This window comes from Raphanus sativus, chromosome 6 (assembly GCF_000801105.2).
Source record: "Raphanus sativus cultivar WK10039 chromosome 6, ASM80110v3, whole genome shotgun sequence".
NCBI classification, from domain to species: domain Eukaryota; kingdom Viridiplantae; phylum Streptophyta; class Magnoliopsida; order Brassicales; family Brassicaceae; genus Raphanus; species Raphanus sativus.
In genome coordinates this window covers 13,402,089-13,422,740 of record NC_079516.1, presented here as the reverse complement: position 1 = coordinate 13,422,740, position 20,652 = coordinate 13,402,089, and the positions used below count along the sequence as shown (strand labels likewise).

At 29.9% G+C, this 20,652-nt stretch overlaps 1 protein-coding gene across 1 annotated transcript; it reads left to right on the top strand.

The window, feature by feature from the left end:
- The first annotated feature begins 8,822 nt into the window (after positions 1 to 8,822).
- Positions 8,823 to 10,518, top strand: LOC108838094 (transcription factor MYB34-like). The gene is made up of 3 exons (XM_056988635.1): positions 8,823 to 9,298; positions 9,415 to 9,544; positions 9,781 to 10,518. The coding sequence occupies exons 1-3, from the start codon at positions 9,166 to 9,168 to the stop codon at positions 10,406 to 10,408; spliced, it is 891 nt and encodes a 296-aa protein (XP_056844615.1). The 5' UTR covers positions 8,823 to 9,165; the 3' UTR covers positions 10,409 to 10,518.
- Positions 10,519 to 20,652: the final 10,134 nt, after the last annotated feature.

Sequence of the window (20,652 nt, the reverse complement as noted above, 5' to 3'; positions counted from 1 at the left end):
TGACTATTCAAAATATTTTTGAGTTTGTTTTATTTGTTATTTTGAATTATTTTTAGCTAATTTAGTTAGTTTAACTAATATTTAATTAGATTTGTAAATAATTTATATATTTTGAAACAAAAATTTATCAATTTTTAAAGTTTAAAAAATATATTTTTGAACAATTTTAAACATTAGTTACATCCGATCCGAACCGAACCCGGAAGGAACCGAACCGAATCTGATCCGATAATTAGTAAATACCGAATGGTACTTCTAAACATAACCCCGAAAATCCGAAAATCCGAATCACCCGGACCGATACCGAACGGACCACCGAACTCCCAGACCTAACTGATCCAATGTAGTTTTTTTTTTTCAATCTAGATAGAGAGGGAGGAGGAGTTTGTTTCGATTTAAGACACGAAGAAAAAATAAAACATAGAAGAAAGATTTGAGGGGTTATTTTTATTCAATGTTGACATTCTCGTGTTCTTTAATTTTGTAACTCTCTGGTTCCAGTGATTTTTATGCTATTCAACATCCATAAATAAGGATCTCACATCGACATTTTAAACTAGATTAACTTTTGCGTTAATCTTCTTCTTTTTCTTCCTCATCTTTCCCCTCGTATAATCATTTTACAAATTTATGTTTTACTTAAGTAAACCGATTGAATGTAATTGTGAGAGTTGATTTGTTAGAACCGAGTCAGATTTTTGGCGCAAGTGATTGAATGCATTTACACTTATAATGATCGGACTAAAGTTTAAGCATAACATATATCGTAAATGGTCAATTCCAATTAACAGATCACTAGTTTTAAATTTTCTATACTTAGAGGGTGGTATTGAATTGTGTATTTATAAAGAATTATAATTTATAATGAGTTAACACACTAAAAGTTTTTATTTTGAAACGAAAATATTCACTTGGCCACATACAAATGTGTAAACGACACAAAGTGTTGAAGACTAATACAATAACCCTTGACATCCAAATTGGAAAAAGTAGTCTATGCCCGTGTCTATTAAACGATCGAAAGCATTATGTTTTTTTTTAAAAACTTATTTATTGTATGAATACTCAAGTTGTTCAACTTTTAAAAAAACATTGTTCAACTTTGTGATGATCTTCATGTCATAGATCATATAAATAAATTTTAGATTATTGTGCTGTTCAATATGTTTTTAACACTACTGTCATTAAAACTTAAACATTTGGACAACAAAGATGGTTAATCTTACCATTGTAAGTATAAGAACATATATAAGACATACAAGATAATAGTATAGAAACCTTTTAAACAGAAAGACATCGAATTTATAGCAAAACTTGAATGCATCAAAACAAAGTTTACAGTAAAGTCGAAAAATTGGAACATAAATCATTCATGGGAGAAATTCGAGTTATTTGGGTTAGTCACATTTGATCGTGACTTTGATATCCAATCTGTATTTCGGAATATCATTGAAACGAAATCCGTTGTATATCTGTGTGATATGTTTATTCATCTAATCATCTTACTGCTCGTGCATGAGATTTTAAAACTCTTGATTCCATAACCAACAATTAGACGTGTTCGAATTAAATATTTCTATAATTATTACTTGTGCTTAAGCATACGGTTTGGAAATAAATAAGTTTTATTTATTAGAAAAGCCTACTGAAAAACATCGGATTGTAAAAAGAATGGACATATAAATACTTTATTAATCATATAATATTGCAAGAATCTATTGTCTGCCGAAGCAGCTAAACTTTAAATAAAAATGTTGATATTTCACTTTTTCATTAAACTTTAAATGAATATTAATATTTTAGGTTTAAAAAAGAAATTAAAATCCCTTCTGTCAGATATACAATTTTATCTACATTCATTAAATTTATTTCGAATTCAGAATGCCCATTGGCTTAATCCAGAGGAGACATTATGTATCCAACACAACCATAATTTGCAAGCCCGAAATATTTTATAATGAAAAATTTTACTAGTAATTTAAAAAATATTTGCTAATTTTATTAAAAAAAGAAATTTGTATTTAAATTATTGTTGGATTTAAATTATTTCTTTTAAATTTGACCTGAATCCGTGGTCAAACCGGTTAATCCGGTGATCCAATAATTCAATTTAGGCTTTTTAAGATATCCATATTTTTAAAGATTACTAAAATCCAAGGTTAACCGATTAAACCGATGGATGACCTGATATGTAATGCAATTTGATTTAAATTTTTATAGTTTCATAATTTATCACCTTTTAATCCAAATTTTAAAGTTTATTGTTTTGTAATTTTATGAAATTTTGACGTTTCTAAAAAGTTTGATAGAGAAAATGATAGATATAAAATAATTAAAAATTTTAAATATGTCTTGACCATATTACTAATTTGGTTTATATTATAATCGGTTTAAGTTTTGTGTTAACAATTAGTGTTAAGCATTTTTATTTAGATAACATATACTTTGAACATTTTACATAATTATTTTGTTATTATATTTATTTTACAATCCATAGTGTTTATATATATTTTTATGTAATGGTTATTATTGAATGATTGTGCTACTTAAATAAATGATATAACCATTATTTTGGATATATATATATATATAATAATCAGTTAATTTAATTTATTTATTATTGATCAAAATATTTTTGTAATATTTAAACACATACATATAAGTTATATTTATTTTCGTTGTTTTCTAAATTATTGGAATTCTTCAATTATTTAATTTATTTAAATAATTTGAAAGAAAATTGTAAAAAAGATGAGATCTAATATTTTATATTGTTTCAATACAAGATTAATTATAGTGCTGTTTGGAAACATGAATAGTAGTATAAGAAAATAGTAGTTTGCTTATAAATATTGATAGTAGTATAAAGAAGTGAATATTAGTGATTTAAACTAGATTTAACTATAAAATAGAAAAATGTATTTAGTTAAAAAATTACAAAGCAAAAATTAGATCCAACATAGTGTTTCTACTTTAATAAAATAGATGCAGACCTTTTGTCACAGAAGATTTGGACTTTTGTTGACAAAAAAGGAAATAAAACTATTATTAGAAGTTGGCCAAAAATGTGGGTTGATAAGAAAACTTGTATGTTTCATGTGGTCTTGTTTTTTCTTACCTTTTTTCTTTCTGAGAAATTTTATGTGGTCTTGTTTTTCCAATAACACGGTCCTTTTTCTTTTCTTTTCAAAATCTCATCCCATATATCAATAATATCCCGACAAGACTATTATGTAATGTCCGTCCCGCAATGCATTTGTCTTTTTTAATTGCTTGTAAAATTTAAAAATCAAAATCAAATGAAACTTAAGATATTTATACCTTACTTCTAATCAATATACGTTTTGTTATTTTTGTCATGTTCCTAGTGAAATTTCTCTATATATAAAAATAGTAAAATTTAAAAATCAAAATCAAATGAAACTTAAGATATTTATACCTTACTTCTAATCAATATACGTCTCGTTATTTTTGTCATGTTCCTACTTCCAAAAGAAAAATATGTAAAAATAGTGAATAAGTTTAAATTGTTAAAATGAAGATAAAGTAAGTATACATGTTTCCTCACTTAACTTTTTCTCATCAAATTATATTCTGCACAATTTTCTTCCTTACTTAACATTTCAGGTATTTTGCAAAATAATTTAAATGAATAATTCATATTTGTCATTCACCTCGATATATTTCGAGACGGACTATTCGGATCTAGTAGACATGACTACGAATCCGATGGATTGATCAACATTTGCGATGAAGTTTGAGGTGTTTTATAGACTATAAGAAGATTTCAAAAATGTGAATTTATATTCTTCGGAATAGAAATGGTCGGGAGAATATTTTAGCGAGAGAACTAAGAATGAGAAGCTATATTTTTTTCAATATAGATCAAACATAGAGATACGGAGGTGCTCTCCAGAAAATTGTCGTCTAGCCAACACTTGATTTAGTTTAAAAGGACAGATGACAAAAACAATCGCTAAAGTTTATATAAATTTTTAAAACATCAAAATTCTATATAGTAATAATTTATGGATAAATTTATTTTTTGTTACTTAGACGACTGTTATATAAGATTGCTTCTATAGATACTCAAACCATTTTGTAACTCTTAAAACAAATGTACTGGACTTTGTGATCAAGTGATAAAGAAGCGAGTATGGGGTACCAACATATTTTAAATTTGATATGTTTGTTATGAGAACCTAAATCAAATTGTTTCTACATATACATATAGATATGAACTTTTGCTTTTTATGAGTTTGTATATCCAGAAAAAAGATTTATATGTGAATTGCAACTCTCTTAAGATTAGTCTGGATAGGTGTTTAGAATACCTCTGATTAAAAAAACTCTTAAAATAAATTAAATGGCAAAAAATAAATAGTTAACTTAACGGCTAAATATACATTAGAAAGATCGAAAATTCATGATATGTTTCGGTTGGATCGGAAAATTCATCCTGAAATGGACGACCGCACTTAATTATATAAACTGCGCATATGCTATGATTAAAACGTACTAAAGCATATTATTGTTTAATAGTACTAAAACTTTTTTTTTTTTTTTTTACATCAGTTTAATATAGAGTACAGTTGCACACAGTTTTTAGAATGAGAAGATGGATTTAATATAGAGTACAGTTGCACACAGTTCTCGATCATTGTATCTCCTAAAAATCAGTTTCTGAAGAAACAATCTAATACGGACCGTAGAATTGGAACACTGTCATCAGTTTGCAATCTTAGTGAGTGTGCTCTACGTAAAATAAAATTAAAAAAACGTGTATCTTCTTCTAAAGATAATATTTTATTCTATTAGTCTCTCTTTTCTTTTACTCATAAATAGCAGTAGTAGTGTCTCTTTCTCTCTCTCTTCTTATTCTATTATGAGTTTTTCTTGAATTCAACTACGGGGTCAATTATAATTTAGCGAAAAAAAAAACTACGGGGTCAATCTACAGGTTACAGGTTCACCTTCCAATAATATTAGGATGAACTTACAAGTTTACCACCCAATAGAATTTAGTTATTTTATATTCAAAATCTTTTAAAAATGAAACAAAACAATAAAAAAATTTAAAATAAATAAAAGATTATAGTAACTACCAAATGTTTTTTTAATATTATTAACACCGTCAGTAAAATAATAAACTTTAAACAATTGGATAATTCTAAATCTTAAACCATTAGATAAACCCTAAACCTTTGGGTGAATCATAAACCCTAAATCGATTTAGTGTTTTTGAGATTTAATGTTTAACATTTATGATTTAGGATTTAAGATTTACCAAAGGGTTTAGGGTTTACCCAAAGGTTTAGAGTTTATTCAAAGGTTTAGTATTTTACTGACGGTGTTAACAATATTAAAAAATCATTTTATTGTAATTACTACTATTTTTATTTATTTTTAAAATATAATATATCTTGAAAATATTTTTATTATTTTATTTCATTTTTAAAAGATTTCGAATTTGAACTGAATATATATAATTGGTTGGTGAACCTAAATATTCATCATAAGAGGTAAACTCAAGAAAAAATCTTCTATTATATAAGAGCACCTCTATATCTATAATCTGTGCGACAGAGTACAAGAACACCCATTGTTCTTGTTTTAGAAATCCCGTTATAAATGATAACACGTTCACGTGTTCCTTGTCATAAGAGTGAATCAGTGAGTAGTATCTTCAAAGTGTCTTTTGGTTCAGATCAAACGCTCTATTCAATTCTCTTAATTAGAAATCTTTTTCAATCTCTTTGCTTTCTTGTCTCTTTCTGTTTGATGATAAAAATCTACTTTCTTGTTAATTTCACTTAAGTAAACAATGAATTAAAGAGTCTTTCTTCCTTGAATAGTTCTCTAGCTAGGGTTTCATTTAGGTTTTATATCTATAAATACATATATAAAATAAGAAATCAAGAAGAATAACCAGAGATGGTGAGAACACCATGTTGCAAAGAAGAAGGAATAAGAAAAGGAGCTTGGACTCATGAAGAAGATGAAAGGCTTATTGCTTATGTTCAACTACATGGTTAAAGCGGATGGCGTACTCTCCCGGAGAAAGCTGGTATTTTATAATTTCTTTATTGATTAGGAATTCAATATAATTAATTAACAGTTCCTTTTCTCTTAATTATATATGTATTTATTAACTATGTGTGTACAATATGTATATAGGATTGAAGAGATGTGGTAAGAGTTGTAGACTTAGATGGGCTAATTATCTAAAACCCGACATCAAAAGAGGAGAGTTTACTCCTGAAGACGACGACACTATAATCAAGCTTCATGTTCTTATGGGTGGGTAACAAGTAAGAACAGTATTTCCCAGAAAAGAGAAAAACAAGTAAGACTAGTTTCCTTATTAATTACTTCGTATTACAGAATTGGTAATTTATAATTATATATGTAATTTTTTAAGAAACTAAAAGAAAACAAAACAAAACAATTTTTTTTTAAGAAACTTAGAGCTAGTGGTCTTTTTTATTAATGTCGCATTGATTATTGTAAAATAATACTATAGTACTAGGTGGTTTTTCTGTGTTCATACACGGATCTAGATATTTTAAAAAATATATGTTATAATAATTAATTAAATTTTTTTACTTTCAATTTAAATAACTATATGTATATTTATTTGTTGTATTAGATATGTGATTTTTTATGTGTAACATCTACTCGGTTTAATTATCCCTTGAGTATATAAGATTGCATCTCTTTCTTTGAATTCAATAATAATAATTTGTTTTTTTTGCCAGCAACATAAACAGACTTATATAGATTCTGCAAATTAAACTGGTAGTTCTGCATTCATATGGACAACAAACGACTTTTTTTTTTCTTCCACTGCATGCGAGACTATCCGCCCTTGGTTTTGTTTCTCAAAATATATTAATATATAAATATATTTTAGTGAGATTTTGTATTACATTTTTCTGAGAATCAAATTACATTATATATATAGTCTCTTTAATGAAATTACTTTATATATAAATATTATTAAAATTTGTACTTAGCATATATCTACTATTTTAAAGAAATTAAATTATACAGAAAAACAATTCATCTCTTATACTAAAATAGTAAAATCCAAACTCACAACCATTTTGTGACTCTTAAAATAAACTAAAAAATCACAAATAGACAACTAATGTGACCACAAAATTAGTCGAGCGATTTAATTAAAGGTTCATAAATTCTTTTACACCAGAAGGTATAAAGTTTAAATCCTATAAAATACAAATTATGCATATTATACATGAAGAAAAAATGTTATAAGAGAATCTCAGCATGGTGCAAGAAATATTGTCAAGATCTCGTAAAACATAAAAATTATATATTGAGACGTTAATTCTTATAGACATGTAGAATTGTTAGTTGTAAAATAGTCCATTAAATATTTTTCATAAATTGTCATAGAATAATTATCTAGACGTTAAAAAATGTGACGGCTACACAAAAATTATATTTAGGACAAATCGAATTTTCATACTAGATTTAGGTTGGATAGGATATTCCTTTCTAAAAATGGATGACCTTAATTATTAATCATTTAACTACACATATGTACAAGTTAAAATTAAAGATACAAATTATAAGCTTTTAAATAAGAGAAATTTCTTTCAATACTCTTTTTAGTTTATTTTCACAAAGTAGCCTCCTAGTGAGTAAAATGACCAAAATAGATTTTATTGAAAGCTAAATATGCATTTATAACCATTGGATTAATTAATCTAAGAATTAGGATTTTGAGTTAAGGGTTGAGATTTTAGAAATATGTTCAAATTTATAAAAATAAAAAATAAACATTAAAGCAAAAAGAGTCATTTTGGTCATTTTATTTAGGGCTATTTGAGAGAATTGCCCTTTAAATAATCAGATCAAAGAATTAGGATTTTGAGTTAAGGGGTAAGATTTTAGAAATATGTTCAAATTTATAAAAATAAAAAATAAATATTAAAACAAAAAGAGTCATTTTGGTCATTTTATTTAGGGCTATTTGAGAGAATTGCCCTTTAAATAATCAAATCATCCAATTGAAGGGGTTTTTAGTTGGAGTTAAATTTTGTAGAGAGTTTGTTGATTTCTAAAACTGAAAAAAAAATAAATTTGGAAAGAATTTGAGAGAATTTTGTATCTTGTGAAAGTTTATGAAAATAAATTGTTATTAGAATCTAAGAGATATATTTAGTATTTTCAAAATTTTGTTCAATGAGTTAAATAGATAAAAATATATTTTTCATTAGCATTCACTTTAATATATTTATAAAATCATCAAAATATAAATTTTTTGAATAACAAAAAATTTCATATAGAATTATAAAATCATCAAATCAGTAACACCACCTAAATCTTATTCTATGATTTACACTAACACCATTATAAATCTAACTCCCACTAATTTACCCTAACACCTAAATCTTATTCTATGAATCTTATGGTATGACTAAACCCTATGTACTAACATCTTCGTGGTTTAGTACTAATACACTTTATTAATATTTTTTTTAGAAAAGATATATACCAATAGCATAGTTGCACAACTTTCTTGATGATTGTATTTCCTAAATATCAGGTCAGAACTCAGAACAGTGTGAGCCGTATGCAATCCCGTGTGACCACGAGATTTAATCTGACAGATGCTTGAAGCATCCAATGATAACATTACACCTGGCATTGCACTACGATGATGCTGTGGCTATGAACAAAGGAAAATAAAAACGTGCAATCTCAACTATTTTTAAAGATAACATTCTATTTCCTTTTTTTGTCAATTAATAAATTTCATTCTCTCTCATGTAATTTCTACTATATAACAAGAGCATCTCTATATACTATTTTATAACCTGTCCGAGAGAAAGAGAGTAAAAGAACACCCATTGCTCGAATTTAAGAAATCTCATCTATAATGATAACTCCTCGTCAAAAGAGTGTCTCAGTGAGTACAATCTTCAGGTGTCTTTTGGTTTTGATCAAACGTTCTATTGATGAGTTCTTTTTTCTTGCTCTTTTCTAATGATAAAATCTCTTTTCTGGTTAATTTCACTTAAGTAAAAAATGAATTAAAGAGTCTTTCTTTCTTTCATAGGTCTCTAGCTAGAGTTTCTATTAGGTTTTATATTAATAAATAAATAAAGTCAAAAGACTCAAGAAGAAGAACTAGATATGGTGAGAACACCATGTTGCAAAGAAGAAGGAATAAAGAAAGGAGCTTGGACTCCTGAAGAAGATCAAAAGCTTATTGCTTATGTTCAACTACATGGTGAAGGTGGATGGCGTACTCTCCCAGAGAAAGCTGGTAACTCTTTTTATCGTTTAATCATTATTAGGAATTTAATATAATTAATTAACAGCTCTTTTTCTCACACATATATGTATTTATTTATTAACAATGTGTATATAATATGCATATAGGATTGAAGAGATGCGGGAAGAGTTGTAGACTGAGATGGGCTAATTATCTAAGACCCGACATCAAGAGAGGAGAGTTTACTCCTGAAGAAGACGACACTATTATCAAGCTTCATGCTCTTATGGGTAACAAGTAAGGATATTTTCCTTATTTATTCCCTTCTGTATTAGATAGTTAGCAATTTAGTACTACAATCTTTAAGAAATTTAATGGTGTTTTTTCTTCTTCTAAATGTCACAGTGACTACATATTGTAAAGTAAGTATATAAAAGATATAGATAAAATTCTAATTATAATGTTTTGGAATAAAATATATAACTGGAGTTCAATTCATATTTTCTCTATTTTCTTGTTGTTGATTGTTAAAGGTGGGCCGCAATTGCAAGTAGTTTGGCGGGACGAACGGACAACGATATTAAAAATTATTGGAACACAAACCTCAAGAAGCGTTTAAAACGAAAAGGTATTGATCCAATCACTCACAAACCGATCAATCCAACCGGTTTTGAACCAATAAACCATAAACTCGGTTCATCCGGTTCTGCAAGGCTTCTTAACCGGGTCGCAAGGAAATACGCGGGAGACTTAAACCGGGAACTACTTACCGGAATCATCATCGGAAACTCCACAATTATCGCCGATGGTTCACGAAACTCCTGTGAGGTTCACTCCCCGACCACCACATTGCTCAACAAAACGGCAGCAATATCAAATGCTGTCACATTGAATATGTTCAATAATACCTCGACATCTTCCGACAGCTGTTCTTTCTCCAGTGACCTTGACGTATTGTTTAGCAACGAAGAGATTGATAATGTTGCCCTTATGGGAGAGTTAAAGAGTATTCTTAGTTACGGCAGTGCTGACGCGGGAGATAATTCCGTAACTGACGAGATGGACTTTCTTGATTATTGGAATGAAGAAGACGATTTGGAGAAGTTTGTGAGTTCATTAGATTCCAAGACTGGTTTATTTATGAGTTTATCTGAAGAATGACGAGCCAAAAACGCAACCAATGACATGTTGGTTTAGGTGTTGTAATAAAACTAAAAATAAAACCAATTATACGTTGGCCAGGCGTTGTAATAAAACTAAAAATAAATGTGTTTCTCGTGATTACTCGAATTTGCTTCATTTTATAAACTGATTAAAGTATACGAAAAACAATTGTAAACCATTAAAAATCTTCTTAAAGACTAAAAACACATGAACTTTTGAACTCTATAAAAAGATATGCTTTTCAGGACGGCATGCAACTAAGAAAATAGTACAAAAGAATCTGAGATGAGTTGAGTTCTAGTTCTGTTTAAATAATTATATATTTAATTTAAGATCATCTCCAGTCTCAGTCCACAATTTAATGCAAAATGGAGTAGGATTGAAAATGCTTTAACTATCCAAGATAATTTATTTAATAATTTTATAAAAAAACAATCTATTTTAAAAAAAATTCAGAGATCCTCTTGTACATTTTTTAATATGTTTATTCATCTTCTTCCCTTTCAAAAAAAAACATTGTTTCCAAATATAAATCATATGAAACAGACCGAAAAATATATTTATTTTATTTTGGGTATGCAAAAAATTTTAAAACAAAACCACATTCTACTATGTACATGATCTATTTAATTAATCATTAAAAATTATTCTAGGCTCATTTAATTATTATTTACAATAAGAAACATCGTTTCTGATGAAATTGATATTTATTTATAGTTCCAGTATTTTACAAATTAGGGCTTCTTTATTATTGTAAATTTTTTGGTAATAGTTATTAACAAAAAGTTAACTTTTATAACAAATAGATATTTATGTGTCATTATAAAATATTATACATATTTACATGTTTCTACTTTTGTTCTTTTGTTTGGTTTATTCGGTTAAATCGGTTATAAACTAAACGGTATCTAAATCCTACGATTTTTGTAAAATCATATCCATTCGGTTTATATGGTATATACTAAAAAACCTGACTATTTTGTCTATTTTGGTTCGGTTCGGTTAGGTACAGTTTGATTTTACCATATTGAACAGCCCTAACTCATTCATTCCAGTAGCATGTACATGAGAGCTATCGAATATAAATAAACTAGGGTAAACCCGCCCTACGGACGGACGGGCGAATTAATACTCTAATAGTATTTTTTAAAAATAGTTAACTTTTCAAAAATTATGATTATATAACACCTACAAAATTTACTTAATCCTATTTGCTTACCTAAATGATTTAGTGAATAAATTAGTTAAATTTAGAACTGAACTCTCTCAAAGAGAAAAAAATTTGAACAGAAGCATTTTCTGTTTTTTTTATAAAACTGTAATCATCTTGTTCGCTTAACCAATTGGTTTAGTTAGTGAATTAGTTAAAACGTAAACCAAAACATTTCTCTGTTTTTTTTAACTCTGTGTGTATACGTGGTGTGTGGCTATATATCTAATTATTTATCTTTTCATCAAAACACAGCTAATTATTTATACATTTTCTATAAAATAACATAGTGATTTGATAAAAAAAACATAGTGATGGACAACTGAGGGTAAAATATACATTTCTAAATGTTAACAAATGTTTAAATAGTTTTTGCTTAGCAATAATATACACTGTCAATATTATTTTCAAAAAAAAAAGATTTTGCTGTAACTCTTTTAGAGAATATTATAATTTCTGCGCAGGATTTTATTTCATTATATTTTTAACTCTCACATGGTAAAAAAAACACAGTATTACATCTTACTTGTGCCCTTTCTTTTTCCACAAGTCACCAAACATCTTCATCCATGAACTCTTCCTCTTCCTATTCCCACTTCCTAATTCATCTTCAGTATCATCATCATCCATGAACCCAACCACCTCACTCTGGCCAAACAACCCACCACCTACAAACACTTGTCTGGTGACCTGGATCCATCCCTACCGTTTATCTCACACTCTCTAGAAAGAACCGCAGCTGCAGCATCAGCCGCCTTCCTCCACTGCTCGGTTTGAACTCCGAGCGTCTTCATCTCAGCTTCTAAAGCTTCTTTTGCTTTTCCCATGAACTCAAGCTTCTCCTTTATCTGAGCTTTCTCTTCTCTGCTTTCTTCCAACTCTTCTCCAATCCGACACACATTTGAAGTCATCTCATCTTCGTTAGCTTTCACCTTAGACATCTCAGAAGCAGAATCATTTAACTGACTTTTTAAAATCTCGTTTTCTTTGCTCCATCTAGTATCTGTGTCACAGGTCGTGATGATTTTAATTGAAAATGATACAAAAGCATAGATTATTTTCAGGTTAAGACATAGCACATATACGATACAATAAATGTACTGGGAAGAATGTCGTAGTTGCAAGTAATCCTTTGTAATTATCATCACCTCCTTGGCTCCTTGAAATGAAACAACCAATCGCTGCTCACCAGATGCATCCCACGTTTTCTTATAGATTCCCTGGCTGGTTTGTCAGTTATGAAAACCACAACAACTTTAGCATATTGATCATGCTCTTCAGAGACAGAAATATGTTCACGACATGGACCCAACAACTTTTGGATCCAGACAGAAGCTCTGTAGCTTAGATTCGCTTTACAAATGATGAAAAAAACAGATAGGCCCAAGTGCCATTATGTAGCTTACCTTTGACTGGTTTCACGTGTCTGCATCATCATCTTGAGCATTTTCTGAGAAGACGTGAATTCTTAAAGAAGAGCCGAGACTTTGAGCGCCTTCCAGAACAAAAGAATCACACGGCCTTGGTTTCTCAAACACAGCGTTGATTAGAATCACACAAACCCCTCAATCCAATTTAATCCTCTCGTTCACTGAATCTGTATTCGTCGATGACTTCCCGGGAATCAGAAACGCATCAAGCTCATGCATAAGAATATCAGAGAAATAAAATATGAATCAAACAGATCCTCAAACACAAGATTGATAATCAAATATAATCTGAACAAACACGAAAAACACAAGAGAGAAGTAAAAAAAATATAATTGAAATCTCAATCACGAAAAAGATGAAAATCTGGGTAAAATACCTCAAGCAGATCCCAGAGAATAACCACGATTGCTGGTGACAGAAAGAGAAGCAAATCAGGAGTCGCATATGATAATGAGGCCGAGGAGGAGACGTCGAGCCGCTCGTAAAGAGGAGATGCAGCACAGAGAAATCGGAGGTGCAAAGGCAGAGTTAGAGACACATCAGAATTGAGACGATTACATCAAAACGCCCACTGTTACAGAGTGTCGATCATCTCGTCGCCGATCGAAGAGAGCGAAGAAGACGGAGGAGCGCATCTGATTAGGGTTGCGATCTTCATGTGCTAGAGAGGCCGAGCAATCAAAATGTGAAGAGAAGCCCATACGAAGTAACAGACTGATCACCAAGGCTCACCACACTGCGTTTCATTTAATAAGCCACGTGTCGAACGCTCAGCGACCGAATTTTTGACATGGACGCTTACGTGTCAGCAGGAGAGAACCAACTCTCTTTTATATATATAGATCAAGATACTAAATGAATGATATGATGCAACTCTAGACAATGCTTCAAAGTAATACATAGATGATTTGGAACTTAACAATAATGTCACGTATTTATATCAATAACTACTATTAAAAAAATATTGGGCTACCTAAAAAGAAATAAAATCATGAAAAAGTTGTAAAAAATCAAATCAAATCAAAGATTGGCTGGTCTATGTGCTCCAGCTCATCTCCATGTGATATTTATACTTACAGCTCATGAATATAAAACGTGGTTGACGTTAAAAACTATACTTTCTCCGTTTCGAATTAAATGTCGTTTTAGAGAAAATATTTTGTTTCAAAATAAATGTCATTTTATAATTTCAATGTAAAATTTATTGATTTTTTATTCTAAGCTATTTTTTATTAGGCGAAATCTGGTTAGGTGTATTGATAATAATATTTTTATCTAGGAGAAACCCGCCCTACGGGCGGGATGTGATCTATTTGCGTTTATCAAAGATATATTTTTTTGTGTAAATTTTTCTTTGATGTTCATTTGATACTCAATATTGTCGCTGATTTTATTTAGAGTCGAAAGATTTTATAGTGTTTTAAAACTCACAACACTTCTCTAAATTAAAATCTGGAGTATTATAAGTTAAATCAAAAGAAATCAAGCCAAAGAGAACACAATAAGGAAACCTTGTTAAACCATTGATCGTGAAAGATTTCTATGGCTTTTATGGGGCGAAAAAAGTTGAGTTTTAATTTTTCTCTGCAGCTATGTATATATTAACAATGCTTCTTGGTGAGACAATATCGAGCTGCTGAAAACAATGTCTCTCACCTAGTGATGGAGCTGACAAAAAAAAAGATATCGAAAGTCTCAACAAAGTATTCCCCTTCTTTTTAAAATATATGATTAAATTTTGCTTTAATGCAATCAAATGTTCATTTCTTCTATCTAATAGATCGAAAGCATCAACGAAAAGCATACCTAACAAATAAAAGGATACTGAACTGATCAGATAGAGTTAAAACTCCTAGCTTAATTAGATCAATGATAAGACGTGGAGTCCTAACACAGTGTTGCTTAACGTCTTTCAAAGATTAATTCTTGCTACCAAATACATTGTTATAATTCATATACTAAAAAGTTTTCTACTGGTATCTAAATATGCTTCAGTTTAAGGTTAAATATGAGTGAATAAAGTGAAGCAAAGCCTTACCTTAGCATTAGCATGAACAACCTTGATGCTTAGATGGAACCATGATTTCTCGTCCTTAGGTTCTGAAGCTTCTGATTCTTGACCCTCTGCAAGCATGATATTCCCTAGAGGAAGGAATGTATACACTATACGGAAGAGTGCATCCGGCAAAATTAGAATGTAAGTAGAGTTTTACTTATGTCTAAGCATGTAAATAAACAACTAAAAGGAAAGCACCTGATCTTCAGAATCAAATCCCAACGTCGTCCATGGCTTTCCTAGCATCTATGTATTCCTTGGAATCATTAAGCCATCCAACGCAGACATGATCTATTAAATTTAAAGTGCAGCACAAATCATCTAATTTAGGATGGTTAAACCATAAAAGAAATCAGGCTTAACTTTTCAAGTCCAGCATAAATACTTTAAAAACAAAAGTAAGAGTAAGTAGAGTGTAACTGTTCAGATTGTTTTCCTATTATGATGTTTGCTGAAGCCTAGTTCATCTAAACAGCAAAATTGGATAGAAGGAGAATAATTACTGTAACGGAAATCTATTACGAAGCTAAGGAAACTATTTTTTAGTTAGATCAGCTACACGGGCACTTATTTATTTGGGAGCTCATAATTTTAGCGAGGTTATAGCAAAAAATATGATGATACTGCTTAACTTTGATACCAAATCATGTAAGCCCTTGGCGACATTGAAGATGAAGGTGTATCCCTCCACACAGTGCTGTCGACACTAAATTTTGAACTGTTATGATCTTCCCATCTGGACAACTGCAAAAGAAAGAAAACACAAGTTGATAGTTTTATTGTTACACTTGGTAACATGAAATATAGTAAGTGGGGGAGAAAAAGTGTCAATCTCATGTATCAGTATCTCTCTCTAACTGTTCTCCAGATGTAACTACAGGAATCGGAGATGCAAAGAATATGTATGTTGTTCGTGCTAGAATCCATAAATGAAGATCAACCTTATCTCTCTCAAGCAGTAACAGATTCTGTAAAAGCAAAAGAGAAGAGACAGGAACATACCTAAATCCAGCTCTGAAGCCACCGATCCAATCATTCTTGTAGGATTTGAGTCTCCAAATGACATTATTCGTCATGCCCTGAAAAGGGACAGAGCTCTCAGTCTCCGCCATTTAGATTTATTTTGGTTCAAGTTGAAAACTTGATAGTTGTCCAACAGGTTAAAAAGGATTGTAACCAATATTAGAATTACAAATCCAACTGATTCAAACCTGAAGCTGGTGGTTAGTCTGAAAGTCAGTAGAACCAAACTAAACAAAGTATGAATCAACTGTTTTTAATCACTTTTTCAGGAAAATATTCAGTTTACTCAGAAACTCAGATCCAACTATGAATATCTATACAAGTACCTAAAACAGAATCCAAAGGAATGTCCTTAAAGCCTTGATTGCGTTGGAGTCTTTAAAAGACGTACAATTGATTTAATTTGACAAAAAGGAGAGAACTTTACAACATATTTGGTGGAAATCTCAAAAGAAACAACAGAAGCTGGTGAGAACCAAATTAAATAAAAACGATAAATCTAAAAAGAGAAGTAAAGACATGGATTCTAAGCTTTAATTCAAGAATGACTCAGAAAAAATACCAAACTAAAAACAGGTCAAGATGCCCAAAAGAGACACCATTCTTTAGACTGAAAGAAAAAGAAGCTAGTGTGCAGCTTCTTTGCTCTTCGCCTCTTCAGGAGAGCGGTGAGGGATTTCATCAGAATTATTTCAGTTGAGGGGTCGCATGTAGAGATCCAAGCTCGCCGCCTCGAGCCTCCCAAAACCCTCAGGTGACGCACTTCGACAGTGGAGCCGGTTTTCAAAACGGCGAATAACTGAAAAGCCCGTGCTACTCCTATCTCTGATTTTTCCGGAAATAATTTAGAAGAATGGACTGGTGAAATTCATGGAAGGTGACTCGCATATTTATAGCTCACTGAATGATGATGTTAATTGAATCGGAAATCATGTAAGGAGAGGGGAATCAGTGTAAATGCGAGCCTTAATGAAGATGCATGAATCCAATCGACTCTGTAACGCTGCCGGATTTTGATACAGATTAGGAGAACTCAAATCGATTAGCGAACGTCGGAAGAACTTTTTTTTTAAAGAGAGACACGTGTCACACTTACATGATTCGAGTTTGTGACATGTAATCCAACGTGGCATCACCAGGAGGGAGGTAACTCAACTTTATATAAATAGATAATATTTTTATCTGGTAAATATATAAACTTAAATTTTTAATTAATCTGTTAAAATATAGAACGACAACTAAAATGAAACCGAAGGAGTAGTTTTTTTTCTCGGCCAAAACGTTAAAAATCTAAAAAGACTTCACAACACTCGTGGGCGTATGCTTGTCTAATTAACGTTGGACTAACGTTGAACTTGGTAGATATTTCAAATTAACAAAGAACCATACATACATGTGCTGAAACTAATATTATTATTTAAACGGAGTATAAGTGGATATATTCCTCTAAAAAAGAAAAGTAGATGTTCCTCTAATGATATTAATTTAACCAATAAAACTGCCACATTATCAAAAGAAAGTTCTGATTCAACTTTCTTCCGTAAAATAATTATAGTCTCTGTAATACTTGGATATCTAATTCTCACTGCGAGTAACCGGATCTTTCTGGCGCAGATGGACAAATCTCCAAAAGATTAATCGGTTGAGTCTCAGTCTGTCTGACATTCTCGGATTATTAAAAAAAAACTTTTACTAATGCTTGTTGATTTTTTTCTTTGTTTGTAACCCAATAGGTTAGTATAGTTTCCCCCCAACAACGAAACGTAAACCTAAAAGTGTTTTTTTTTGTTGGGTCCAGGTGAACCTGTAATGTGAAAACATCGACATTATGGGATAATAACTTTTGTGGGATGATAACTTTTACTTGTTGATTTTTTTCTTTGTTTGTAACCAATAGGTAGTTTCCCCTCCAACGCCGAAGCATAAACCTAAAAGTGTTTTTCTTGCGGTCATGTGAACTTATAGGTTTTATCAATGTATTCTCTTATTTCATACTTAATATTTTTTATATAAAAATTTGTCAAGTTATATTATTTTAAAAAAATAATAGTAGTTACAAAAAATTTAATATTGTTAACATTGTCAGCAAAACACTAAACCGTAAACCCTAAATCATAAACATTAAATCCTAAAGACTTAATCTTAAACACTGAACTATAAACTTTTGGTAAACCATAACACTAAATTTATAGGATTTATCCAAACGTTTAGAGTTTATGATTTAGAGTTTACTGTTTAGGATTTAGAATTTACTGTTTAGGATTTAATATTTTAAAAGTTTAGTGTTTAGTGTTATGATTTGGGTTTAGGATTTAGGGTATCTAAACACTAAACCCTAAATCATACCCATAAACTCTTGGTTTCACTCTAAACCCTTAGACAAATCTTGAACTCTTGGGTTTATGATATACCAAAAGATTTAGAATTCAATGTTTAGAATTTAGTGTTTACTGTTTTGCTGACAGCCTTAACAATATTTTTTAAAAAATGTTTTTCTTTGGCTACTACTACTATTTTCTATTTATTTTTATTTTAAAAACCTAATATAATTTGGCAAATTTTTATTATTTTGTTTCATTTTAAAAAAAAAATACTAAATATGAAATAAGAGAATATTATTGGTTGGTGAGAACCCAAGAAAAATTCAACCTAGAAATAGGGGTGTCAAAATGAGTTAACTCTCTCAACTCAACTCACCTTATAGTGAGTTCAGATCTTTCATGAGTTAGCTCAACTCATTTATTATATGAGTTTCAATATATAAACTCGAACTCGGATTATCTAGATCATGAGTTAAATGAACTAACTCATGATCTAATATAAAAAGTAATAATTATAAAATAAAAAAATATATTAAACCAACTTCTATATTTTTATTCGAAATTTAAATATTAAAAAATCAAAGCATTAATATTAAATATTAAATAAAACCAACACCTAAAATAAATTAAATTTAAACTAAATCAATGATCTACATAGAAGATATTGATAACAGGATAGTTTCTATTTCTTTATTCGAAAAAGTTATAGATTTTAATTTCTATGTTAATTTTTTATGTTTTACATTTTAATTTTAGAAGATAAATATGATTAATCTAGAAATTATGTTTTAAGAAGATTTGTTTTTTTGTCATTCACATGGATGCATGCAGAGCTACTAGTTTGGTTTTCAGAGTCTATATGAGTCTGTATATTTGATGACAAAAAAAAATTGTTTTTACAATTTAATTTTGGAAGATAAATATGAAAAATATAGAAATTATATTTTTCATAAGAAAATATATATAAGTTATCCATATATATATATAATTGTAAATATAGAAATGAACAAGCTCATAAACCAGTTCATATTCATTATAAATCGTTCATATAATTCGTGATCTAATTTAAGTTATCATTAAATTCAATTATTAAGTGAATCCAAAATAGAGATCATATTCATGAGAAATCGAACTCAAGTGCACGTTTTTGAGATCCTTACCTAGAAAACATTGAAGTGCACGTTTTTGGAAAGTCTGATAAGCTACCTAATTTGGATGGCGGTATATATTTGTTTTGACGTTTTGGTCTCTTTTTTGTTTTCTCTTACAATTTTGGCTGGGTCCCATCCTCTCTCTCAATGAATTTCAAGCCAACAAAAAAACATTTGCTAAATTTTAATTTATTTCCGAAAAGGTTGTAATTCTCGGAGAATAATGATATTATTTCTCAAACGAAAAAATTTAAAATGAAATTCCAATTACAGACCTTGAGAAAAAGATTCCAGAACAAATGAGAGCATCTTTTTCTTTGCCAAAAACGAGTAGAAAGTACGGATAGTAACAATGCAGCTTTATTAGGACCGGCACATGTGGGCAAATATACCCCACTGCCGGCCACCGCAACTATTGACTAGAAATGATAAATAAGAAATTAATGCAAATATAAGATACAAAAAATATAGGGTTAATTTGCCTAAAACCAATAGAAAAGAACAAAACTAATGGACTACCAAAAATAGGTAACACATGAATATGGCTTCATCACGTGGAGATAGGAATTTGTCAATAATACCTTTCTTACTAATTGACGTAGGTTGTAGGTGTAATCTTATATGAAATCTAGAAAAGTACAAGGAGATATTATATTAGATTTAGGGAATAAACATCGTTTAGAGATATAACTATTTTTCCTGCAGGTGTTATCTTCTCCTATGGCGATCTGACACATTCGGCACTTAGTGGGTAACATTAGAGAATCCAGGTTTGATATTTGCATCAATAACCCACACAGCATGGGTAATGGAAAACTTGTACTGTTCAGGAAATATTGGGCGTCTATAAAATATACACGTTTAATTTTTAATATAATATATACACGGTTAAAATTTCCGCTTAGCCGAATACTTTTTGAATGATCCGAGTGTTGTAATTGTTGACCGACCAATTCGATTGTTTCAATATTAAATGTGCATAGGTTAATAAACACTTAACTCAAACAAAAAAAATCCAATGCCTTGAATACTAAACTCTAAACTCAAGA